The 21,451-nt window shown below is 43.5% G+C and overlaps 1 protein-coding gene across 1 annotated transcript in view; it reads right to left on the minus strand.

The window, feature by feature from the left end:
• Window positions 1-21,451, minus strand: part of LOC110490894 (collagen alpha-1(XI) chain) — a 178,696-nt gene that overhangs the window by 101,283 nt on the left and 55,962 nt on the right. The window contains exons 23-28 of the mRNA XM_090199066.1: window positions 11,628-11,681; window positions 7,264-7,308; window positions 6,020-6,073; window positions 1,282-1,326; window positions 1,044-1,097; window positions 898-942 (exon numbers count right to left, since the gene is read on the minus strand). Coding sequence (XP_090055192.1) covers window positions 898-942; window positions 1,044-1,097; window positions 1,282-1,326; window positions 6,020-6,073; window positions 7,264-7,308; window positions 11,628-11,681 — 297 coding nt within the window. The remainder of the gene's footprint in view (window positions 1-897; window positions 943-1,043; window positions 1,098-1,281; window positions 1,327-6,019; window positions 6,074-7,263; window positions 7,309-11,627; window positions 11,682-21,451) is intronic.

Consider the following 21,451-nt stretch of genomic DNA (forward strand, 5'->3'; position numbering starts at 1 on the left):
ATGAGAGTTTAGGCGTTTGGCGTGTTTACTGAGATGAGAGTTTAGGCGTTTGGTGTGTTTACTGCGATGAGAGTTTAGGCGTTTGGTGTGTTTACTGAGATGAGAGTTTAGGCGTTTGGTGTGTTTACTGAGATGAGAGTTTAGGCGTTTGGCGTGTTTACTGAGATGAGAGTTTAGGCGTTTGGTGTGTTTACTGCGATGAGAGTTTAGGCGTTTGGTGTGTTTACTGAGATGAGAGTTTAGGCGTTTGGTGTGTTTACTGAGATGAGAGTTTAGGCGTTTGGTGTGTTTACTGACATGAGAGTTTAGGCGTTTGGTGTGTTTACTGAGATGAGCGTTTAGGCGTTTGGCGTGTTTACTGAGATGAGAGTTTAGGCGTTTGGCGTGTTTACTAAAATGAGAGTTTAGGCGTTTGGTGTGTTTACTGAGATGAGAGTTTAGGCGTTTGGCGTGTTTACTGAGATGAGAGTTTAGGCGTTTGGTGTGTTTACTGAGATGAGAGTTTAGGCATTTGGTGTGTTTACTGAGATGAGAGTTTAGGCGTTTGGTGTGTTTACTGAGATGAGAGTTTAGGCGTTTGGTGTGTTTACTGAGATGAGAGTTTAGGCGTTTGGCGTGTTTACTGAGATGAGAGTTTAGGCGTTTGGTGTGTTTACTGAGATGAGAGTTAATGCGTTTGGTGTGTTTACTGACATGAGAGTTTAGGCGTTTGGCGTGTTTACTGAGATGAGAGTGTAGGCATTTTGTACTGTAGGAAGTCTTTGTGACAGGACTTTTTGAGAGAGTGTTGTGTTCCAACTCATTGGTCAGATAGGACAGTGCTAGGAATCAAAACATTCATACACACAATAGCAGCAGGAATACGAAGCGTCACATTTTGAAAAGAGGAAGCTTTACCTTCTCTCCCTTTCCACCCTTCAGTCCACGAACGCCATCGGCACCCTAATTAATAGACAGAAAACAGACCACAATTACCAACCTGACACAATGTCCCACCTTCAGGATGCTACTGAACATCCCCTGGGTGAGCTACAACACCGTACCTTGACACCACGATGACCGGGATAACCAATAGGACCTTGGGGACCTGCCTGGCCCTGGAGGAAGAGAAGACAGAGAGAGAGAGAGAGAGAGAGAGAGAGAGAGCACAACGTCTTCATTAGTCTCTCAATAAGAGATATGTCATAAAACCCATTCAAAATGAATCTGTTTATGTATCATATTCAAAATAATTACATATAAATCAATCAATTAATCAATATATTAATTAATTGCACTTACTAAAGCTCCCTTCTCACCAGTTGGACCTTCTTTACCAGGATGGCCCTGTAAGAAAATAAATTACACAAATGACTTTACTCTACTGCTCTATGTTACGTAAACTCTCTATGGACCACCTCGAGCCTGATGTCTCTACACATCTGTATATCAGAAAGTTCTAGCTTGAGGTTTTAACAATCCTAGCTCCAGGTTCAGTCTGACTGACTGGTTAGTTTATGCATCTTTCACTCGTACGCCTGGTGTGAATTAAATGTGTGAGGAGATAGAAGGGCAGAACATTGGGCTGTACATTTGATTTATTAACCTTTATTTAACCAGGCAAGTCAGTTAAGAACAAATTCTTATTTTCTATGACGGCCTAGAAACAGTGTTCTGTCTGTTCAGGGGCAGAACGACAGATTTGTACCTTGTCAGCTCGGGGGTTTGAACTTGCAACCTTCCGGTTACTAGTCCAACGCTCTAACCACAAGGCTACCCTGCCGCCTCAATGACGAGGCTTTAGGCCTCTGGATGCTTCTCTCTCACCCTGACCGTTAGGCCTCTGGATGCTTCTCTCTCACCCTGACCGTTAGGCCTCTGGATGCCTCTCTCTTACCCTGACCGTTAGGCCTCAAGATTCCTCTCTCTGACCCTGACCGTTAGGCCTCATGATGCCTCTCCCTCACACTGACCCTTAGGCCTCAAGATGCCTCTCTCTTACCCTGACTGTTAGGCCTCAAGATGCCTCTCTCTCACCCTGACCCTTAGGCCTCAGGATGCCTCTCTCTCACCCTGACCATCACACTGTAGGTTAAACTATAGTACAACATTCAAAGAGATGTTGGATGGTGGTTTGAAGTGGAAGGGAGATAAACCACAGTGTGTACTGGTGGGTTTCTACTCCTCTATAAACTACAGTGTGTACTGGTGGGGTTCTACTCCTCTATAAACTACAGTATGTACTGGTGGGTTCTACTCCTCTATAAACTACAGTGTGTACTGGTGGGTTCTACTCCTCTATAAACTACAGTGTGTACTGGTGGGTTCTACTCCTCTATAAACTACAGTGTGTACTGGTGGGTTTCTACTTCTCTATAAACTACAGTGTGTACTGGTGGGTTCTACTCCTCTATAAATTACAGTGTGTACTGGTGGGGTTCTACTCCTCTATAAACTACAGTGTGTACTGGTGGGTTTCTACTCCTCTATAAACTACAGTATGTACTGGTGGGTTCTACTCCTCTATAAACTACAGTGTGTACTGGTGGGTTCTACTCCTCTATAAACTACAGTATGTACTGGTGGGTTTCTACTCCTCTATAAACTACAGTGTGTACTAGTGGGTTGTCATACTCCCCTATAAACTACAGTGTGTACTGGTGGGTTCTACTCCTCTATAAACTACAGTGTGTACTGGTGGGTTCTACTCCTCTATAAACTACAGTATGTACTGGTGGGTTCTACTCCTCTATAAACTACAGTGTGTACTGGTGGGTCTCTACTCCTCTATAAACTACAGTGTGTACTGGTGGGTTTCTACTCCTCTATAAACTACAGTGTGTACTGGTGGGTCTCTACTCCTCTATAAACTACAGTGTGTACTGGTGGGTTGTCATACTCATCTATAAACTACAGTGTGTACTGGTGGGTTCTACTCCTCTATAAACTACAGTGTGTACTGGTGGGTTCTACTCCTCTATAAACTACAGTATGTACTGGTGGGGTTCTACTCCTCTATAAACTACAGTGTGTACTGGTGGGTTTCTACTCCTCTATAAACTACGGTATGTACTGGTGGGTTTCTACTCCTCTATAAACTACAGTGTGTACTGGTGGGTTCTACTCCTCTATAAACTACAGTGTGTACTGGTGGGTTCTACTCCTCTATAAACTACAGTGTGTACTGGTGGGTTTCTACTCCTCTATAAACTACAGTATGTACTGGTGGGTCTCTACTCCTCTATAAACTACAGTGTGTACTGGTGGGTTTCTACTCTTCCATAAACTACATTGTGTACTGGTGGGTCTCTACTCCTCTATAAACTACAGTATGTACTGGTGGGTTGACATACTCCTCTATAAACTACAGTGTGTACTGTACTGGTGGGTTGACATACTCCTCTATAAACTACAGTGTGTACTGGTGGGTTCTACTCCTCTATAAACTACAGTGTGTACTGGTGGGTTTCTACTCCTCTATAAACTACAGTATGTACTGGTGGGTTTCTACTCCTCTATAAACTACAGTGTGTACTGGTGGGGTTCTACTCCTCTATAAACTACAGTGTGTACTGGTGGGTTCTACTCCTCTATAAACTACAGTGTGTACTGGTGGGCTCTACTCCTCTATAAACTACAGTGTGTACTGGTGGGTTTCTACTCCTCTATAAACTACAGTATGTACTGGTGGGTTCTACTCCTCTATAAATTACAGTATGTACTGGTGGGTTTCTACTCCTCTATAAACTACAGTATGTACTGGTGGGTCTCTACTCCTCTATAAACTACAGTGTGTACTGGTGGGTTTCTACTCCTCTATAAACTACAGTATGTACTGGTGGGTTGACATACTCCTCTATAAACTACAGTATGTACTGGTGGGTTCTACTCCTCTATTAACTACAGTATGTACTGGTGGGTTCTACTCCTCTATAAACTACAGTATGTACTGGTGGGTTTCTACTCCTCTATAAACTACAGTGTGTACTGGTGGGTTTCTACTCCTCTATAAACTACAGTATGTACTGGTGGGTTCTACTCCTCTATAAACTACAGTGTGTACTGGTGGGTTCTACTCCTCTATAAACTACAGTATGTACTGGTGGGTTCTACTCCTCTTTAAACTACAGTGTGTACTGGTGGGTCTCTACTCCTCTATAAACTACAGTGTGTACTGGTGGGTTTCTACTCCTCTATAAACTACAGTGTGTACTGGTGGGTCTCTACTCCTCTATAAACTACAGTGTGTACTGGTGGGTTGTCATACTCATCTATAAACTACAGTGTGTACTGGTGGGTTCTACTCCTCTATAAACTACAGTGTGTACTGGTGGGTTCTACTCCTCTATAAACTACAGTATGTACTGGTGGGGTTCTACTCCTCTATAAACTATAGTGTGTACTGGTGGGTTTCTACTCCTCTATAAACTACGGTATGTACTGGTGGGTTTCTACTCCTCTATAAACTACAGTGTGTACTGGTGGGTTCTACTCCTCTATAAACTACAGTGTGTACTGGTGGGTTCTACTCCTCTATAAACTACAGTGTGTACTGGTGGGTTTCTACTCCGCTATAAACTACAGTATGTACTGGTGGGTCTCTACTCCTCTATAAACTACAGTGTGTACTGGTGGGTTTCTACTCTTCCATAAACTACATTGTGTACTGGTGGGTCTCTACTCCTCTATAAACTACAGTATGTACTGGTGGGTTGACATACTCCTCTATAAACTACAGTGTGTACTGTACTGGTGGGTTGACATACTCCTCTATAAACTACAGTGTGTACTGGTGGGTTCTACTCCTCTATAAACTACAGTGTGTACTGGTGGGTTTCTACTCCTCTATAAACTACAGTATGTACTGGTGGGTTTCTACTCCTCTATAAACTACAGTGTGTACTGGTGGGGTTCTACTCCTCTATAAACTACAGTGTGTACTGGTGGGTTCTACTCCTCTATAAACTACAGTGTGTACTGGTGGGCTCTACTCCTCTATAAACTACAGTGTGTACTGGTGGGTTTCTACTCCTCTATAAACTACAGTATGTACTGGTGGGTTCTACTCCTCTATAAATTACAGTATGTACTGGTGGGTTTCTACTCCTCTATAAACTACAGTATGTACTGGTGGGTCTCTACTCCTCTATAAACTACAGTGTGTACTGGTGGGTTTCTACTCCTCTATAAACTACAGTATGTACTGGTGGGTTGACATACTCCTCTATAAACTACAGTATGTACTGGTGGGTTCTACTCCTCTATTAACTACAGTATGTACTGGTGGGTTCTACTCCTCTATAAACTACAGTATGTACTGGTGGGTTTCTACTCCTCTATAAACTACAGTATGTACTGGTGGGTCTCTACTCCTCTATAAACTACAGTGTGTACTGGTGGGTTTCTACTCTTCCATAAACTACAGTGTGTACTGGTGGGGTTCTACTCCTCTATAAACTACAGTGTGTACTGGTGGGGTTCTACTCCTCTATAAACTACAGTATGTACTGGTGGGTTTCTACTCCTCTATAAACTACAGTGTGTACTGGTGGGTTCTACTCCTCTATAAACTACAGTGTGTACTGGTGGGTTGACATACTCCTCTATAAACTACAGTATGTACTGGTGGGGTTCTACTCCTCTATAAACTACAGTATGTACTGGTGGGTTTCTACTCCTCTATAAACTACAGTGTGTACTGGTGGGTTGTCATACTCCTCTATAAACTACAGTGTGTACTGGTGGGTTCTACTCCTCTATAAACTACAGTGTGTACTGGTGGGTTCTACTCCTCTATAAACTACAGTGTGTACTGGTGGGTTTCTACTCCTCTATAAACTACAGTATGTACTGGTGGGGTTCTACTCCTCTATAAACTACAGTATCTACTGGTGGGTTTCTACTCCTCTATAAACTACAGTGTGTACTGGTGGGTTGACATACTCCTCTATAAACTACAGTGTGTACTGGTGGGTTGTCTGAGTCAACAGTGTGAGAGGAGGAGAAGAGTGTGAGACAGAGTAAACAGAATATCACGTACAGGAGGCCCATCTGATCCAGGTAAACCGGCCAACCCCAACCTGCCGTGAGGCCCCTGTAAACAGAGACACATAGAAACACTGATTGATTAAAGGTCAAAACGACACTGTACTTTAACAATGTATCTGCTGACCTCAGCTCTGTTTCTGGGAGGACTGAGATTACCTTGGAGAAAAACTATCTGAGAATAATACTATTTTTATGTTCCAGAGGAGGTACTAGGTCTTCCTCCGAGGTACTAGGTCCTCTGATGAAGTACTAGGTTCTCCGAGGAGGTACTAGGTCCTCCTCCGAGGAAGTACTAGGTCCTCAGAGGAAGAACTATGTTCTCTGAGGAGGTACTAGGTCCTCCTCCGAGGACGTACTTGGTCCTCAGAGAAATACTAGGCTCTCCGATGAGGTACTAGGTCCTTAGAGGAAGTACTAGGTTCTCCGAGGAGGTACTAGGTCCTCCGAGGAAGTACTAGGTCCTCAGAGGAAGTACTAGGTTTTCAGAGGAGGTACTAGGTCCTCAGAGGAAGTACTAGGTCCTCCTCCGAGGTACTAGGTCCTCAGAGGAAGTACTAGGTTTTCCAAGGAGATACTAGGTCCTCCTCCGAGGTACTAGGTCCTCCTCCGAGGTACTAGGTCATCAGAGGAAGTACTATGTCCTCCTCCGAGGTACTAGGTCCTTAGAGATACACAGTCCACAGAGGAGATACTAGGTCCTCAGAGGAGATACTAGGTCCTCAGACATACTCGGTCCTCAGAGGAGATACTAGGTCCTCAGACATACTCGGTCTTCAGAGGAGATACTAGGTACTCAGAGATACTAGGTCCTCATAGGAGGTACTAGGTCCTCAGAGGAGGTACTAGGTCCTCAGAGGAGGTACTAGGTCCTCAGAGGAGATACTAGGTCCTCAGAGGAGATACTGGGTCCTCAGAGATACTGGGTCCTCAGAGATACTGGGTTCTCAGAGATACTCGATCCTCAGAGGAGGTACTAGATCCTAAGAGGAGATACTAGGTCCTCAGAGGAGATACTAGGTCCTCAGAGGAGATACTAGGTCCTCAGAGGAGATACTAGGTCCTCAGAGGAGATACTAGGTCCTATAGTAAACAAGTATTTCCCAGTCTGTGTATTTTAAATCTACATCTAACAGATCAGACATTTTACAATTTGTCTTTTGTACCACTACCTTACTAACACAACACTTTCAGGTCAGTTTAGTTGACAGGCAACCGAAGAGCAGAGCTCCAACTTACTCGTTCACCGGGTGGTCCGATGGGACCTTGAGGACCAGGAAGTCCCTGCAGGACAGAAGCAGACAACTTCAGAGTTTGTTGCCATAGTTGCAGCACAAGCACACACACGCACACGGATGCGTACACACACACACACACACGGATGCGTACACACACACACACACACGGATGCATACACACACACACACACGCATACACACACACGCATACACACACACGCATACACACACACACACACACACACACACACACACACACACACACACACACACACACACACACACACACACACACACACACACACACACACACACACACACACACACACACACCTGGGGACATGGAGGGGCATATGGGACTCAGCAGAAGGTACTAACTCACGTGCGGGGGTAAGAATGTTGGGACCGTATTTGTTCTTGAGTGTGTCTGTGTGCGCACGTGTGTGTTTTTGTGTGTGTATGTGTGTGTGTGTCACGCCCCGACCGTAGAGATTTTTACGTCTCTATTTTGGTTTGGTCAGGGTGTGATTTGGGTGGGCATTCTATGTTCCTTTTTCTATGTGTTTGTATTTTTTTGTTTTGGCCGGGCATGGAACCATACTTAGATAGCCATTTTTCCCACCTGTCTTTGTGGGCAGTTGTCTTTGTGTGTTGGCACTATAGCCTTAAGCTTCACAGTTGGTTTTTGGATTGATTATTGTTTTTGTCGGCATCATATGAATAAAAGGAATATGTACGCTCACCACGCTGCACCTTGGTCCAGTTTTTTAAACGGCCGTGACACTGTGTGTGTGTGTGTGTGTGTGTGTGTGTGTGTGTGTGTGTGTGTGTGTGTGTGTGTGTGGCAAAGAGAATAATCCGAGGCTGTGCTGGAGCTCGGGGAGGCTGCTGCAGGCATTCCACAGACATGAATGAGATACTTTCACCGCTTTGCTCAACCCCCAGAAACCCCAGCAAAATATCCTAAAGAAAATCTCTCTGTTTGTGCTTTCTACAGCTCCAGGGAGAAAGAGGGGGAGACAAAGAGAGGAAGGAAAAGAGGGAAGGGGAGGAGAGGGGGAGAAGAGGAGAGAGAAGGAGGAGGAAGAGGAGAGGAGAGGAGGGGAAGAGGAGGAGGAAGAGAAGGGGAGAGGAGGAGGAGGAAGAGGAGGAGGAGGAGGAAGAGGAAGAGGAGGGGAGAGGATGAGGAAGAGGAGGGGAGGAGGAGGGGAGAGGAGGAGGAAGAAGAGGGGGGGAGGGGAGACGAGGGGAGGGGAGGAGGAGAAGGATGGGAGAGGAGGAGAGGAGAGGAGGAGGAGGAAGGGGAGGGGAGGAGGAGGGGAGGAGGAGGGGAGGGGAGGAGGAGGGGAGGAGGGGAGGAGGAAGAGGAGGGGAGAGGGAGCAGAAGAGGAAAGAGATAATTGATGATGTAAATGATCATCAAAGAGCAGTATATTTCCATTAGATGTTGACACCTCAGAAATCAGAGTGAGACAATTATCTATTTTCAGACATTACACACAAATAAAGACACACTGTTCATGTGTGTGCTGAGTGTCAATAGCCACTTCAACCCTTATCAACAGTATACTCTTCCAAGCTAGTTTGACTATTATTTGTACATGCAAGCTAGTCTTTATTGTAAACATACAGTGCATTCGGAAAGTATTCAGACCCCTTGACCTTTTCCACATTTTGTTACATTACAGTCTTATCCTAAAATGGATTAAATTATTTGTTGTACTCATCAATCTACACACAATACCCCATAATGACAAAGCAAAACAGGTTTTGATTTCCTTTCGCAAATGTATTAAAAAAATATAAAAAAACGACAAATACCTTAAATACAGTAGTATTCAGACCCTTTCCTATGAGAATTCAGCTCAGGTGCATCCTGTTTCCATTCGTCAGCCTTAAGATGTTTCTTAAACTTGATAGGAGGCCACTTGTGGTAAAAATCAATTGAATGGACATGATTTGGGAAGAAATGCACCTGTCTATAAAAGGTCCCACAGTTGACAGTGCATGTCAGAGCAAAAACAAGCCATGAGGTCGAAGGATTTTCCGTAGAGCTCCGAGGCGGAATTGTGTCGAAGGCACAGATCTGGGGAAGGGTACCAAAAATGTCTGCAACATTGAAGGTCCCCAAGAACACAGTTGCATCCATCATTCTTAAACGGAAGAAGTTTGGAACCATCAAGACTCTTCCCAGTGATGTACGCCCGGCCAAACAGAGCAACCGAGGAAGAAGGGCCTTGGTCAGGGAGGTGACCAAAAACTCGATGGTCACTCTGACAGAGCTCTAGAGTTCCTCTGTGGAGATGGAAGAACCTTCCAGAAGGACAGCCATCTCTGCAGCACTCAACAAATCAGGCCTTTATGGTAGAGTGGCCAGACGGAAGCCACTCTTCCAAAAGGCACCTAAAGACTCTCAGACCATGAGAAGCGGGTACGGTTATGTTTTTCAGCTTAAAAAACATCTTTAGTGCTCCCTTCCCGCTCATACCCCGGTAACGAGATTGATTTGACAAAATCCAGCGAAATTGCAGCACGCCAAATTCAAAAACAGAAATACTCATTACCAAAACTTCACAAGACATGCATATACAGTATAATACATCAAAATAAAGCTTAACTTGTTGTTAACAGTCGCAGTGTCATATTTCCAAAAAGGTTTTATGGCGAAAGCAGACCATGCGATTATCTGAGGACAGCAACCCACATACAAACAACTGAAAATCAGATTTCAACCAGCCAGGTTGAAACGATATAACGATATAATTCATGCCTTACCTTTGAAAATCTTCTTCTGTTGGCACTCCAAAATGTCCCAGAAACATCAAAAATTGTCCTTTTGTTCGATAACGTCCTTCTTTACATCCCCAAAATGTGAATTAATTTGGCGCGTTTGATTCAGAAAATACACCGGTTCCAACTCGCCCAACATGACTACAAAGTATCTAATAAGTTACCTGTAAACTTGGTCCAAACATTTCAAACAACGTTCCTAATCCAAACTTAGGTATGTTAAAACGTAAATAATAGATACAATTTAAGACGGGATAAATTGTGTTAAATACTGGACGAAAACAAAGTGAAGCACGTTACAGGTCGGGTGCACCAAAAGACTAGAGTCCACCTGGAGTGACACATGGAAAGAACAGGGCTACTTCTTCATTTCTCAGAAGAAAAACATCAACCAATTTCTAAAGACTGGTGACATCTAGTGGAAGCCATAGAAATTGCAACCAGATTCCTATTAAAAAGGGCTTACCATAGAAAACTAATGGAAAACGTATTGACCTCAACAACAACAAAAATCCCTGGATGGATTGTGCTCTGGGTTTCGCCCGCCAAATCAGTTCTGTTAAACTCACAGATATTATTCTGACAGTTTTAGGAACTTCAGAGTGTTTTCTATCCAAATCAACTAATAATATGCATATCCTAGCTTCTGGGCCAGAGCAACACGCAGTTTACTTTGGGCACGTCAGTCATCCGACCATCCGAATACTGCCCCCTAGCCTTCAGAAGTTTTAAGGGACTGGGAGACTAGTCAGGATCGAGGGAAAGATGAACGGAGCAAAGTACAGAGAGATCATTGATGAAAACCTGCTCCTGAGCGCTCAGGACCTCAGACTGGGGCAAAGATTCACATTACAACAGAACAATGACCCTGAGCACACATCCAAGACAACGCATGAGTGGCTTCGGGACAAGTCTCTGAATGTCCTTCAGTGATCCAGCCAGAGCCCGGACTTGAACCCGATCTAACATCTTGGTAGAGACCTGAAAATGCCTGTGCAGTGATGCTCCCCATCCAACCTGACAGAGCTTGAGAGGATTTGCAGAGAAGAATGGGAGAAACTCCCCAAATAAAGGTGTGCCAAGCTTGTAGCGTCACACCCAGGAAGACTCGATGGTGTAATCGCTGTCAAAGCACTAAGTAAAGGGTCTGAATACTTAGTGTGTTAATGTCATATTTCAGTTTTTAGATTTTATTAATGTGCAAAAATTTCAGAAAACCTGTTTAGGTTGTATAACTATGGGGCATTGGGTGTAGATTGATGACGGGAAGAAATAATTTAATCCTTTTTTAGAACAAACCTGTAAGGTAACACAATGTGGAAAAAGTCAAAGGGTATGAATACTTACAGAATGCACAGTATATACAGTACCAGTCTGGATACACCTATTCATTCAAGGGTTTTACTTTATTTTTACTATTTTCTACCTTGTAGAATACTCTATAATGTCTGTAGTACTGTATAGTGCCTGTAATACTGTATACTGTCTGTAATACTGTATACTGTCTGTAATACTGTACACTGTCTGTAATACTGTATACTGTCTGTAATACTGTATACTGTCTGTAATACTCACTTGTGTTCCTGGGATCCCCTGCTGACCTGGTGGTCCCGGCTCTCCTTGAGGTCCCTAAACAAAGAGACCATCAATCTGAGAAGGAGCAAAGAGCAGAGCACAGCAGACCGTATCTACAGTATGACTGTCAGTCTACCTAGACGATGGACGCTTCCACGATTTAAGGAGATGTTTAAGAGTACTAATGTAAGCTATGGCAGTGTCTACTCTCAGTGCTTTAGGGACTAAATAAAAATCCCCAAAACTTCTGGTTGATATAGTAGAGAAATAGTTGACATTGGACTGTACTGGGCCCGGTTTCCCCGATAGCAATGGAATTTATTCTTATGAGTGTTTCAACGATGCACATTTTCTACAACGGCCGTAGAAGTAACATGCATTTCCCAAAACGCCATGTGGTCGTTGTGTACGTCATCGGAGTCGATACCGAAAGGATCGAAACGGAGCGCTGGTCTCAGATTTCTCCATTCAAATCTTTCTTTAACATTATTTATTTCACAATACTGATAAAGAATAAGCTCCTAGAGAGATTTGTGTATTTTTTGTTGTTGTTGATGTTTATTGTCACATACACCACGATACAGTGGCATGAAAAACTATGTGAACCCTTTGGAACTACCTGGATATCTGCATACGTTGGTCATGACATTTTATTTGATGTTCATCTAGCTCACGACAAAAGACAAACACAGTTTTCTTAATTAAACTAATAACACACAAACAAATATACATTATCATGTCTTTATTGAACACACCGTGTATACATTCATAGTGCAGGGTGGGAAAAGTATGTGAACCCTTGGATTTAATAACTGGTTGACCCTCCTTCGGCAGCAATAACCTCAACCAAATGTTTTCCGTAGTTGCGGATCAGACCTGCACAACGGTTAGGAGGAATTTTGGACCATTCCTCTTCACAAAACTTTTTTGTTCAGCAATATTCTTGGGATGTCTGGAGTGAACTGCTCTCTTGAGGTCATGCCACAGTATCTCAATCGGGTTGAGGTCAGAACTCTCAATGGGCCACTCCAACAGGCGTATTTTCTTCTGTTGAAGCCATTCTGTTGTTGATTTACTTCTGTGTTCTGGTTCGTTGTCCTGTTGCATCCCTTCAACTTCTGTTGAGCTTCAATTGGCGGACAGATGGTTGGTGTGCTATGGCCTTTTCTTCTACATACATAGTGTTGTTTGTTCCTTCCAAACAACTCAACAGTAGTTTCATCTGTCCACAGAATATTTTGCCAGTAGCGCTGTGGAACATCCAAGTGCACTTTTGCAAACTTCAGACGTGCAGCAATGGTTTTTTGGACAGCAGTGGCTTCTTCGGTGGTGTCCTCCCATGAACATCATTCTTGTTTAGTGTTTTACGTATCGTAGACTTGTCAACAGAGATGTTAGCATGTTCCAGAGATCTCTGTAAGTCTTTAGCTGACACTCTACGATTCTTCTTAACCTCACCTAGCATTCTGCACTGTGCTCTTGCAGTCATCTTTGCAGGACAGCCACTCCTAGGGAGAGTAGCAACAGTGCTGAACTTTCTCCATTTATGGACAATTTGTCTTAGTGTGGACTGATGAACATCAAGGCTTTTAGAGATACTTTTGTAACCCTTTCCAGCTTTATGCAAGTCAACAATTCTTAATCTTAGTTCTTCTGAGATCTCTTTTGTTCAAGGCATGGTTCACATCAGGCAATGATTCTTGTGAAAAGCAAACTCAAATTTTGTGTGTTTTTTATAGGGCAGGGCAGCTCTAACCAACATCTCCAATCTCGTCTCATTGATTGGGCTCCAGGTTAACTGACTCCTGACTCCAATTAGCTTTTGGAGAAGTCATTAGCCTAGGGGTTCACATAATTTTTCCAACCTACACTGTGAATGTTTAAATTATATACTCAGTATAGACAAGAAACATACAATAATGTGTTTGTTATTAGTTTAAAGCACACTGTGTTTACCTATTGTTGTGACATAGATTAAGATCAGATTTAATTTGATTACCAATTTATGCAGAAATCCAGGTAATTCCAAAGGCTTCACATACTTTTTCTTGCCACTGTATATATAAAAGCATGTGGACACCACTTCAAATTAGTGGATTCGGCTATTTCAGCCACACCCGTTGCTGACAGGTGTATAAAATCGAGCACACCGCCATGCAATCTCCATAGACAAACATTGGCAGTAGAATGGCCTTACTGAAGAGCTCAGTGACTTTCAACGTGGCACCATCAATGATTGCCACCTTGCCAACAAGCCAATTTGTCAAATTTCTGCCCTGCTAGACCTTCCCCAGTCAACTGTATGTTCTGTTATTGTGAAGTGGCAAAGTCTAGGGGCAACAACGGCTCAGCTGTGAAATGGTAGGCCACACAAGCTCATAGAATGGGTCAACCGTGAGCTGAAGCGTGTAGAGCGTAAAAATGATCTGTCCTCGTTTGCAACACTCACTACCGAATTCCAAAATGCGTCTGGAAGCAACGTCAGCACAAATTCAGAGACAACACAAAGATTCCTTGATGTCCTTCCAGATTCCCTCTGTCTACCCAAGGACGCCAGAGGACAAAAATCAGTTAACCACCTAACTGAGGAACTCAATTTAACCTTGCACAATACCCTAGATGCAGTTGCACCCCTAAAAATTACAAACATTTCTCATAAGAAACTAGCTCCCTGGTACACAGAAAATACCCGAGCTCTGAAGCAAGCTTCCAGAAAATTGGAACGGAAATGGCGCCACACCAAACTGGAAGTCTTCCGACTAGCTTGGAAAGACAGTACTGTGCAGTACCGAAGAGCCCTTACTGCTGCTCGATCATCCTATTTTTCTAACTTAATTGAGGAAAATAAGAACAATCCGAAATTCCTTTTTGATACTGTCGCAAAGCTAACTAAAAAGCAGCATTCCCCAAGAGAGGATGACTTTCACTTTAGCAGTGATAAATTTACTTATTTGAGGAAAAGATTATGATTATTAGAAAGCAAATTACGGACTCTTTAAATCTGCGTATTCCTTCAAAGCTCAGTTGTCCTGAGTCTGCACAACTCTGCCAGGACCTAGGATCAAGAGAGACGCTCAAGTGTTTAGTACTATATTTCTTGACACAATGATGAAAATAATCATGGTCTCTAAACCTTCAAGCTGCATACTGGACCCTATTCCAACTAAACTACTGAAAGAGCTGCTTCCTGTGCTTGGCCCTCCTATGTTGAACATAATAAACGGCTCTCTATCCACCGGATGTGTACCAAACTCACTAAAAGTGGCAGTAATAAAACCTCTCGTGAAAAAGCTAAACCTTGACCCAGAAAATATAAAAAACTATCGGCCTATATCGAATTTTCCATTCCTCTCAACATTTTTAGAAAAGGCTGTTGCGCAGCATCTCACTGCCTTCCTGAAGACAAACAATGTATACGAAATGCTTCAGTGTGGTTTTAGACCCCATCATAGCACTGAGATGGCACTTGTGAAGGTGGTAAATTACATTTTAATGGCATCGGACCGAGGCTCTGCATCTGTCCTCGTGCTCCTAGACCTTAGTGCTGCTTTTGATACCATCGATCATCACATTCTTTTGGAGAGATTGGAAACCCAAATTGGTCTACACGGACAAGTTCTGGCCTGGTTTAGATCTTATCTGTTGGAAAGATATCAGTTTGTCTCTGTGAATGGTTTGTCCTCTGACAAATCAACTGTAAATTTCAGTGTTCCTCAAGGTTCCGTTTTAAGACCACTATTGTTTTCACGATATATTTTACCTCTTGGGGATGTTATTCGAAAACATAATGTTAACTTTCACTGCTATGCGGATGACACACAGCTGTACATTTCAATGAAACATGGTGAAGCCCCAAAATTGCCATTGCTAGAAACATGTGTTTCAGACATAAGGAAGTGGATGGCTGCAAACTTTCTACTTTTAAACTCGGACAAAACAGAGATGCCTGTTCTAGGTCCCAAGAAACAAAGAGATCTTCTGTTGAATCTGACAATTAATCTTAATGGTTGTACAGTCGTCTCAAATAAAACTGTGAAGGACCTCGGCGTTACTCTGGACCCTGATCTCTCTTTTGAAGAACATATCAAGACCATTTCAAGGACAGCTTTTTTCCATCTACGTAACATTGCAAAAATCAGAAACTTTCTGTCCAAAAATAATGCAGAAAAATTAATCCATGCTTTTGTCACTTCTAGGTTAGACTACTGCAATGTTCTACTTTCTGGCTACCCGGATAAAGCACTAAATAAACTTCAGTTAGTGCTAAATACGGCTGCTGGAATCCTGACTAGAACCCAAAATTTTGACCATATTACTCCAGTGCTAGCCTCTCTACACTGGCTTCCTGTCAAAGCAAGGGCTGATTTCAAGGAACAGATATAGCCCTTGGTTCTCCCCAGACCTGACTGCCCTTAACCAACACAAAAACATCCTATGGCGTTCTGCATTAGCATCGAACAGCCCCCGTGATATGCAGCTGTTCAGGGAAGCTAGAAACCATTATACACAGGCAGTTAGAAAAGCCAAGGCTAGCTTTTTCAAGCAGAAATTTGCTTCTTGCAACACTAACTCAAAAAAGTTCTGGGACACTGTAAAGTCCATGGAGAATAAGAACACCTCCTCCCAGCTGCCCACTGCACTGAAGATAGGAAACACTGTCACCACTGATAAATCCACCATAATTGAACATTTCAATAAGCATTTTTCTACTGCTGGACATGCTTTCCACCTGGCTACTCCTACCCCTGTCAACAGCACTGCACCGACCAACAGCAACTCGCCCAAGCCTTCCCCATTTCTCCTTCTCCCAAATCCATTCAGCTGATGTTCTGAAAGAGCTGCAAAATCTGGACCCCTACAAATCAGCCGGGCTAGACAATCTGGACCCTTTCTTTCTAAAATTATCTGCCGAAATTGTTGCCACCCCTATTACTAGCCTGTTCAACCTCTCTTTCGTGTCGTCTGAGATTCCCAAAGATTGGAAAGCAGCTGCGGTCATCCCCCTCTTCAAAGGGGGGGACACTCTTGACCCAAACTGCTACAGACCTATATCTATCCTACCATGCCTTTCTAAGGTCTTCGAAAGCCAAGTCAACAAACAGATTACCGACCATTTTGAATCTCACCATACCTTCTCTGCTATGCAATCTGGTTTCAGAGCTGGTCATGGGTGCACCTCAGCCACGCTCAAGGTCCTAAACGATATCTTAACCGCCATCGATAAGAAACATTACTGTGCAGCCGTATTCATTGATCTGGCCAAGGCTTTCGACTCTGTCAATCACCACATCCTCATCGGCAGACTCAACAGCCTTGGTTTCTCAAATGATTGCCTCGCCTGGTTCACCAACTACTTCTCTGATAGAGTTCAGTGTGTCAAATCGGAGGGTCTGTTGTCCGGACCTCTGGCAGTCTCTATGGGGGTGCCACAGGGTTCAATTCTTGGACCGACTCTCTTCTCTGTATACATCAATGATGTCGCTCTTGCTGCTGGTGAGTCTCTGATCCACCTCTAAGCAGATGACACCATTCTGTATACTTCTGGCCCTTCTTTGGACACTGTGTTAACAACCCTCCAGGCAAGCTTCAATGCCATACAACTCTCCTTCCGTGGCCTCCAATTGCTCTTAAATACAAGTAAAACTAAATGCATGCTCTTCAACCGATCGCTACCTGCACCTACCCGCCTGTCCAACATCACTACTCTGGACGGCTCGGACTTAGAATACGTGGACAACTACAAATACTTAGGTGTCTGGTTAGACTGTAAACTCTCCTTCCAGACCCATATCAAACATCTCCAATCCAAAGTTAAATCTAGAATTGGCTTCCTATTTCGCAACAAAGCATCCTTCACTCATGCTGCCAAACATACCCTTGTAAAACTGACCATCCTACCAATCCTCGACTTTGGCGATGTAATTTACAAAATAGCCTCCAATACCCTACTCAACAAATTGGATGCAGTCTATCACAGTGCAATCCGTTTTGTCACCAAAGCCCCATATACTACCCACCATTGCGACCTGTACGCTCTCGTTGGCTGGCCCTCGCTTCATACTCGTCGCCAAACCCACTGGCTCCATGTCATCTACAAGACCCTGCTAGGTAAAGTCCCCCCTTATCTCAGCTCGCTGGTCACCATAGCATCTCCCACCTGTAGCACACGCTCCAGCAGGTATATCTCTCTAGTCACCCCCAAAACCAATTCTTTCTTTGGCCGCCTCTCTTTCCAGTTCTCTGCTGCCAATGACTGGAACGAACTACAAAAATCTCTGAAACTGGAAACACTTATCTCCCTCACTAGCTTTAAGCACCAACTGTCAGAGCAGCTCACAGATTACTGCACCTGTACATAGCCCACCTATAATTTAGCCCTATCAACTACCTCTTTCCCAACTGTATTTAATTTATTTATTTATTTTGCTCCTTTGCACCCCATTATTTTTATTTCTACTTTGCACATTCTTCCATTGCGAAACTACCATTCCAGTGTTTTACTTGCTATATTGTATTTACCTTGCCACCAAGGCCTTTTTTGCCTTTACCTCCCTTCTCACCTCATTTGCTCACATTGTATATAGACTTGTTTATACTTTATTATTGACTGTATGTTTGTTTTACTCCATGTGTAACTCTGTGTTGTTGTATCTGTCGAACTGCTTTGCTTTATCTTGGCCAGGTCGCAATTGTAAATGAGAACTTGTTCTCAACTTGCCTACCTGGTTAAATAAAGGTAAAAAAATAAAAAAAATAAATAAATTGCCTGGTTCCTCTCTAGGTTTCTTCCTAGGTTTTGGCCTTTCTAGGGAGTTTTTCCTAGCCACCGTGCTTCTACACCTGCATTGCTTGCTGTTTGGGGTTTTAGGCTGGGTTTCTGTACAGCACTTTGAGATATCAGCTGATGTACGAAGGGCTATATAAATACATTTGATTTGATTTGAATAACTGTTCGTCGAGCGCTTTCTCGGAATGGGTTTCCATGGCGGAGCAGCCGCACACAAGCCTTAAATCACCATGCGCATTGCCAAGCGTTGGCTGGAGTGGTGTAAAGCTCACTGTCATTGGACTCTGGAGCAGTGGAAATGTGTTCTCTTGAGTAATGAATCACGCTTCACCATCTGGCAGTCCAACGGACGAATCTGGGTTGGGCGGATGCCAGGAGAACGCTACCTGCCCGGATGCATAATGCCAACTGTAAAGTTTGGTGGGGAATAATGGGCTGTTTTTCATGGTTCAGGCTAGTCCCCTTAGTTCCAGTGAAGGGAAATCTGAACTCCACTGCATACAATGACATTCTATGCAGACGATTTCATGCTTACATGTTTGTGACAACAGTTTGGGGAAGGCCCTTTCCTGCTTCAGCATTACAAAGCGAGGTCCATATAGAAATGGTTTTACGAGATCCGTGGGGAAGAACTTGACTGGCCTGGATTGAGCCCTGACCTCAACCCCATTGAACATCTTTGGGATGAATTGGAACGCCGACTTCGAGCCAGGCCTAATCGCCCGACCTCACTCTTGTGGCTGAATGGAAGCAAGTCCCTGCAAAAATGTTCCAACATGTAGTGGAAAGCCTTCCGAGAAGAGTGGAGGCTATTATAGTAGCAAAGGGGGAACCAACTCCATATTAACGCCCATCATTTTGGAATGAGATGTTTGACTAGCAGGTGTCCACATACTTTAGTGCATTACTACCTACAGCTGCAAATGTTGAGCTGGCTTATTGGCTTAGCCTACCCAATAGAAATTCACTAAAATCACTTTGGCACATCGTTGCTCACATTTTAGGCTACACATAACGAAATGTATTGAGACAAATTATAGACAGCAGCCTGCAAGTAGCAAAATAGAACTCAAATGATTAACATGAAATGTATTTAAATATGATTGAAATGGGCCTATAGCCTACTGTTTATATTTTAATGCAGTCGTCTCGGTTTTTCATTTCAAGCCTATTTTTCGTATGTTGCTTGTTTGTATCAACTGTAAAGACATTGACAACTATGTGTTTGTAGTCCGCTTTGTTCTGAGGTTATCAGCGGGTCAACAGAGAGACGGATAAACCACGCGATTCTGTGTTTAGCAGAGATCATTTGTGTATAAAGTAATGCCGGCAGGGCAAAAAAACAGCATCTGTCGACGCACTGAGCTGTTCTAAGAGTTGTCTGAGGCAGGCATTAGATTCCAAGCGTCTTCAAGTGCAATGTTAATAACGGTGGTTTTGGGGAAACATCTCTGAGATTTAACGACGCTCCTACGAAGGTTCTAACGATGAACTTAGCCTTAAGATGCTTTTGGGAAACTGGAGCCCTGGGCTGTACTGTTGCTAGGATACTGAGCTGAATAATGAACATGTTCTCCCCGTGTACAATATTAATATACACTGAGTGTACAAAACATTAAGAACACCTGATGAATCCAGGAGAAAGCTATGATCTCTTATTGATGTCACTTGTTAAATCCACTTCAATCAGTGTAGATGAAGGGGAGGATTTTTATGCCCTGAGACAACTGAGACATGGATTGTGTATGTGTGCCGTGCTGTGTGTGAATGGGCAAGACAAAATATTGAAGTGCCTTGAACGGTGTATGGTAGTAGGTTTGTGTCAAGAACTGCAACGCTGCTGTGTTTTTTTTTACGCTCAACAGTTTCCCGTGTGTGTCAAGAATGGTCCACCACCCAAAGGACATCCAGCCAACCTGACACAACTTCCTCCTAAACACTGATCTAGGACCAGATTACCTTTCCCAGAGCCTTCATTAAACCATTAGAAGGGCAGCTTGTAAAACCGACCTTAGGGGCAAAATCACCCTACTCTGAGTTGCTAAAGGGAGAGGCCCCAGTGAGCGGCCATTTTGGAACACAGGGAGGGGTCACAGCCTGACCGAAAGATGGTGGATAAATAAGAAGGTTTACTCAGGTTCATCATTGAAAAATATTTAAGCTCATTGTTCATCCATAATGCTCATGGTCCCTCCATAATACCTGGCATGCTTATGGTTCCTCCATAATACCTGGCATGCTTATGGTTCCTCCATAATACCTGGCATGCTCATGGTCCCTCCATAATACCTGGCATGCTTATGGTTCCTCCATAATACCTGGCATGCTTATGGTTCCTCCATAATACCTGGCATGCTTATGGTTCCTCCATAATACCTGGCATGCTCATGGTTCCTCCATAATACCTGGCATGCTTATGGTTCCTCCATAATACCTGGCATGCTTATGGTTCCTCCATAATACCTGGCATGCTTATGGTTCCTCCATAATACCTGGCATGCTTATGGTTCCTCCATAATACCTGGCATGCTTATGGTTCCTCCATAATACCTGGCATGCTTATGGTTCCTCCATAATACCTGGCATGCTCATGGTTCCTCCATAATACCTGGCATGCTTATGGTTCCTCCATAATACCTGGCATGCTTATGGTTCCTCCATAATACCTGGCATGCTTATGGTTCCTCCATAATACCTGGCATGCTTATGGTTCCTCCATAATACCTGGCATGCTTATGGTTCCTCCATAATACCTGGCATGCTTATGGTTCCTCCATAATACCTGGCATGCTTATGGTTCCTCCATAATACCTGGCATGCTTATGGTTCCTCCATAATACCTGGCATGCTCATGGTCCCTCCATAATACCTGGCATGCTTATGGTTCCTCCATAATACCTGGCATGCTTATGGTTCCTCCATAATACCTGGCATGCTCATGGTCCCTCCATAATACATGGCATGCTTATGGTTCCTCCATAATACCTGGCATGCTTATGGTTCCTCCATAATACCTGGCATGCTCATGGTTCCTCCA

Source organism: Oncorhynchus mykiss, chromosome 15, assembly GCF_057628025.1.
Source record: "Oncorhynchus mykiss isolate SJ-2025 chromosome 15, ASM5762802v1, whole genome shotgun sequence".
In the NCBI taxonomy this organism is placed as follows: Eukaryota; Metazoa; Chordata; class Actinopteri; order Salmoniformes; family Salmonidae; genus Oncorhynchus; species Oncorhynchus mykiss.